The 6,000-nt window shown below is 51.1% G+C and overlaps 1 protein-coding gene across 1 annotated transcript in view; it reads right to left on the reverse strand.

Moving 5' to 3' along the window:
• The window catches only part of SPG7 (SPG7 matrix AAA peptidase subunit, paraplegin), a 30,845-nt gene extending 25,055 nt beyond the window's left edge, over positions 1 to 5,790 (reverse strand). The window contains exons 1-3 of the mRNA XM_048958501.1: positions 5,546 to 5,790; positions 3,632 to 3,734; positions 2,664 to 2,753 (exon numbers count right to left, since the gene is read on the reverse strand). Coding sequence (XP_048814458.1) covers positions 2,664 to 2,753; positions 3,632 to 3,734; positions 5,546 to 5,638 — 286 coding nt within the window. The 5' untranslated portion in view covers positions 5,639 to 5,790. The remainder of the gene's footprint in view (positions 1 to 2,663; positions 2,754 to 3,631; positions 3,735 to 5,545) is intronic.
• Positions 5,791 to 6,000: the final 210 nt, after the last annotated feature.

Genomic DNA, 6,000 nt, shown 5'->3' on the forward strand with positions numbered 1-6,000 from the left:
TCCTGTTCATTACCTGCTAGATCCAGCTTTGTGAGAACACTGCAATTAATAAGAAAACCCTGCTGGTTGACACCCAGTACAGTTTGATGAAAGAAAATTAAAATACAGCATGGTAGAGGCCTCAGTGCGGGCACTGTCCTCAACTACTGGGCAAGTTGTAAATAAAAGGGTTTTAAAAGAAAACTGCAGAGAAATAAGTGCAGACATGAAGAAAGTCTGTCTATGGCTGTGCAAACTCCTTGAAGATCTCAGCACCAGCTGTGGCTAAAGCACTTCTCTGTACTGAGTTTCAGATGGGATGCAAACAAACAAGTTCTAAGGCACAGACAGCTGAGGATGCTGTCACTACAGAGAGAATGGCTGGGCACCTCACACCTCAACGCTCAGATGTTCAACCCACCGCTGAGTCGTCTCAGAAATGGCTGGAAAGCTACAAGACGACGCAAAGCTTTCTTCTACCCTGCATTTAATTAAGAACAAAATTAATCTATCTCTTAGTTTATGCAAAATGTGACTGTCTTTACAGGGCAACATTCACACATTGCACCATAAGCCTCCCCACCACAACACCCAGCAAATGAGAACCAGGCACTGGATGTGACACTCACCAGCAACAGCTGTGGGAACTCTTCCAGCTCTTCAGTCTCTGAGAGCCTCCACGAAGCAATGATTTGCCATTAACCCCAGATCTGAACTCTCTGATTAAAATCTTGCAAGGGCTGCACTGACAGTTTGAAGAGTTCTTTTTAATAATTACTGCAGAGACGAACATTCCCCTGGAGACATGGGGTAGCATTCCACCTCCCAAAGTCAAGCTATCCATTAATCACAGGAGAAAAGAGGCCACAGAAGGCAGCATGTTACTGTTTACTAATTTGACCAGCCGCGGTTCTTGAGGCGCTGCGCACACCACCAGCCTGGGTGGTCTCACTAACGAGAAGCACTAACGAGAAGCGCCCCAGCTCTGTGTCACACTTCTCCAACAAGGACTGTGCCACACTGCACTCGTGTCCCCGTGCACCCAACCAATGTCACACGGACCCACTGACGAAGCCACAGCTCTGGGCTTCGAGAGACGGCGTGCAATGGCACGGGTCAGGCTGAAGGCATCAGCCTCTCACTGCTTCCACTTCACACGTCAGTTCATTCGAGAGGATTCTACCACTGTGTTTAAGGACAACGAGGGAGAAGCCAAGCTACTGCATAACCTGATGATAGCCAGGTAAAACTCTGCAGCACAATGTGTAGGAGCGTGACGTGCCTTCCCACGTGCAGCAGATGTCTGGTGCTCCATCTACACAAGGCTTACCCCAGCTCAGGACAAAGCAGCACACAGACATCCAACAAGTCTCAGGCAGCAACAGCCCCTGCAAGCATCACTAAAGCCACAGAAGGAAGAAAACACTCAGGACTTTAATGCTTCTGCAAACACTACTGACAAGACACAAGGACGAGGCCTTCGCCTGCACAACTTCTGACACCTTTCTTAAAAAAATAAACAAATAAAACTCAGCTGTGGGACTTCCAGCTAAAAACTGCACCACAGAGTCTGAAAACAGCCAACTCAGATCCTAGAAGCCTTGTAAGCACTTTGGTTCTTGGGAGGCTAGAGGGAAAGCGAACGCATTCACAAACGAGCAGAGGATTTTCCTTACAGAATTGAAAAAGAAGAGTCAAATTACACTTTTGAAATGGAATGCACAGCTGTTGTCAATCCACAAATAGGAAAAGATTGCGAACAGCGCCGCTGCTCAAAAGGGACACCCACAAATCAGCTCCAATTTGAAAAGCCTTTGGGGAGAACCCACTGGTATGAGACAAGTGGTAGAAGACACAGGGATCAAAACACTGTGCCTGGTGGAAGTCCTGCAAGGCCTTTGCCCAGAACCCAGGTGCTATTTCACACCCCTGCTCCTTCTTAGTGCCATTTCATTGGCCTCTCTCCTCCCCCCAATAGCTCCAGGTGCACAGAGGGCACACCGCACCCCTTGACTTCTCCATGTAACCTGGCATGCCACACAGCTCCATAGGTTTCAGGACACGATTAGTGAGATGCCATCAATTTTCAGCATATCCTTTATGCTGGGACACCTGGGGATTAGACAGTGCAAGATATGCAACAACAACCCAAAGCAAACAACAGCCCAGTGTCCAGGAACACCTGCTTTAGGAAAAGAGAAAGTCTGAGCAAGTGCCCCTAGTAACACAGCTAAGGACTCTCTAAGCAATCTGCTGTTAAATTCGAGCTCTGTAAACCTCTAGAAGCCAACACATCCACAAAGAAGGAAAACAGAACAAGAGATTCCAGTTTCAATTCACGTTAACATTCAGCTCCTCGTTCAGTCAGTGCTCTGCACCAAAACCTCCAGACTGAAACTCTGCAAATCCCATTCCTTTCTGTAAAGTGGCAAAATTAAAGCAAAAAATCCAAATCAATGACATTATTTGCACAGAATGCAAAGTGGCACCTTTCACAAATCAGTTCCGCAGCCTGCATTAGCATTCCAGCAGCTAAGACAGTGCACCCCTTCACACTTCCTCTTAGCCACAGGAACAAACCTGCAGTGCCCAGAGATAAGCACTACCATCACCCTCCCATGCTGCCCACTTTTATCCCTCACAGCAGATTCATGCCATTAAACATGCTTTTGGCACATACATACCCTCCTCCTCCTTTGGAGATTTCTTTTTGAATCCTCCATTCTTATGGTTACTCCTTTGGCAGCTTGAAGTAGTAAAATAGTAAGTGCTACCTGCAGGCAAGCAGAGTTACACAGTCACCACCACAGACCTCAGGTGACAGAGAGAGGTGGACCAAGGGCAGCAGAAACACAGGAGCTCCAAGTGCACAGAAATCCAAGGTCCACACCCACCCAAGAGCACAGCTTCGTCTGCGTGCCAAGAAAATGAGACAGCCTCGTAAGAGGGAGTAATGGGAGGGACAGACTCCTCCAGTTTCCTTATATAACGCATACTTCTCAACAATCCAACTAAAGACACGGGTTTGTTCAGACAGGATTTTAGTACGGCAAAGAAAATCGTCTGGAGAAACGTGTCCAGTACTGGAACATTCAAACACTCCCCAAGGCACAGCTGAAGTTAACTGGTACGGTCAGTTAAAAGCAGCCTCGTGCTGGAGCTGGAAACATGCTAAAGGAAACCTGGAGTGCTGGAGTTAAAGGCAGGTTTCTCAGAACATGCTGCTGGGATTCTCTAATAAAAGCCAAGAAATCATGGCAACAAACGATCAAACTCAGAGTAGCTGCTACAGAACAATGAAGTGAAAGCTTTGTTGCCAAGAAAACACAAAAAAATGAGAGAAGCAAAGCAACTGATTTAAGGACGATAGCTTCTATTTCTCACAGTGAATATTTTCCTCTTAGGCTTTGCTAATGAGACACAGGAAGATTCTCCAGTTTGAAGTCTGCTGTTCTTAAATGACTAAGGAGTGCAGTGCTTACTGCATCACACCGAGCTCCTTGTGGAAAGGTGCCACTGTTCCTCCCTGCCACCAAACAATAAGCCAGAACACTGATCTCAAAGCCAAGAACAGCACAGCTGGATTTCAGCTTGAGGAATGACAAGGAAGGAAGTTTCTCCTCCACCTGTACAGTTGCTCTTCAGGACTCACCCAAGAGATTCCAAAGCCTGGCTGGATCTCGAATGAGGCGCTGTTTCAGTAGGACTCCACCCAGACCTCGACACGTGGGGGAAAGTGTTTGTGACAGAAGGCCCTGAAGAGGAAGATTAAAAAAAAATAGACAGCTATTGGAAAAGTACTGCGACTGCTTACCATCCCCAGATCCCATGAGACAAAGACTTCTGAACATGAAAATACTGTGGGTAAGTCACAGGGCCGGCAGCTGGAAGCCCCAAGCATTATTCCTGCTTGTGCTATGAACTTGCCATTTGACTGTGGAGATGTTGTTTACAATCCAGTTTAAAGAAAGCACTGCTATAAAGACAAGCACATACTCAAGACACTTGAAAACTGCAACCGTGTTCCTTGCTGTAGCCCTGCTCTAAACTCTGTAGAGACAGGTGGGAAATCAACTCCTCAGATGCAGTACAACCCCATAGCAAAAACCTTAAGCATTACTACATTGTAGCCCTGTCCACAACTGTAACACAACTGTTTTCCCCATGGGAATTCAGCAGCAAGCCTACAGCTTAAATTCGCATTTAAGGGCAATTTCACAGCATCTGAAAGTTGACACGAACTAATACCCTGAGTAAACACAAGCCTTCCCCTTTCTCAGCTGTAGGACTCCCTCTATGGCACAGAGGCAAGCTGCTGTGCAGCAAACCAGACAGCAGCAACTAAATTAAAATCCCTCACCTTTTCCTCACCTGCTAGGCAGCAACACAACTGCTGTTGTGTCGGCATCAGTGCTCTTTGGGATGGAGCAGTGTGGGCTAATTTAAATTGACCACAGAACTGAAGCAGCTGGAAAGCCTGGCATGATGCACTCAGCAACCCCACAACTGTTCTTCTTCCGCTGCCTACTTGGGCTGCCTGTGCTTGATCCCTGCACCGAAGCACAGAGCATTGGGTCCTGCAGGAGGCCTAGCTCATAGAATCACAGAACAGCTTGGGTCAGAAGGGACCTTACAGGTCATCTTGTTCCAACCTCCTGCTTGGGCTGCTGGGATGCCCAGGCAGTGAATTAATCTCAAACAGCGCTGAAATCAGGGCATCAGGCTCCACAGCTGAATTGCTTCACACAAGATATACCAATCTGGCTTTTCTGCGCAATTTTCCGATCTGCAGACCTAAAATTTTGGGACCCAGGATTGAAACCTATCAAATTAAGATACATTTGCTTTGAATGACATTCACTGACACGGATATCTTCAGAATCGTTTAATTTCCCATACCCTTTACTGAGGATTTAGAGAAAAAAAATCGCCTCTCCCAGCTAGTAATTAGCATTACAACAGTTCCACACACCGCGGAACGGGAGAAAGCCTCCCAGGCACTCCGAGCAGCCAGCAGCCGCGCAGGGACCGCAGGAGCGCAGCTTCAGAGGGCACTCGGTGACACGGCGAGGCACCGGAGCCGGCTGTGCAGGGATGTCCGACCGCCAAGGCTCTGAGCGCAGACGGAGCTGTGGCGTCCATGTTGGAGGGGAGTCGGACAGACGGCCTTTAAAGGTCCCCTCATAAGGATTCTAGGATTGCGCGACTTGCTCTGAGGCAGCCAAAGCCCTCTCCCAATTCTCTACCCACCGCTCTCTGTGCTGTAAAACGAACGCGTGGAGACGGCGGAACCGCGAACAGAAAGCGGCCTTTCCTCTCGCTGTCAGCCAGGCGCCGTGCTGCGGAGCGGGGCTCGACGGGCCCCGAAGGCCGCGCAGCTCCGGCCCCGCTCAGCTCCCCGGGCCGAGAGCCTCTGATCAACACCAGCCTCGGCGACGGCCCGGCGGCAGACCGCGCAGCGTATGCATAACTCGTACGGACGGCAGCCCTGTGCGACGGGCGCTGAATAGAAACAAAATAAAGCCGCGAACCGCCGCTCCCCAGGCCGCCCGCCCAGCCCCGTTACCTGCGGGCCCCGGGGCCGAGGCCCGGCCCACGCCGCGGGGTTAGCCCGCCAGCCGCAGCGGCTCCGCAGCAGCAGGAACCGAAGCAGCGCCATGTCCCGCTCCCGGGAGGAGGCGGCAGCCAGAGAGCGCCGAGGGAGCGCCGCGCCAGGAGCCGCAGGCCTCAGCGGGGACGGAAGCGGACGGCGAAGGGCGGGCGGCCATCTTGGGGCCGGGCGGGCCGCGCTGCCATGCCGCAAGATGGCGGACGCGGGGGGCGGCGCCGCGCGGTTACCGCGGCAACGGGGAGCGGCGGGCCGGGGAGAGTAAAGCGGAGCGGGGCCGTGCCGTCGCCGACGGAGATTCCCGCTAACCGCCCCGCGTACCGCGTCGGCCGGGTGCCCTCAGCCCCGCTGCCACGCGAGCCTCCTGCTGTGCTGGGATGCCGCAGGTCCGATCTCCGCAAACACCGGCTGCC

Source organism: Lagopus muta, chromosome 12 (genome assembly GCF_023343835.1).
Source record: "Lagopus muta isolate bLagMut1 chromosome 12, bLagMut1 primary, whole genome shotgun sequence".
Classification (NCBI taxonomy): Eukaryota; Metazoa; Chordata; class Aves; order Galliformes; family Phasianidae; genus Lagopus; species Lagopus muta.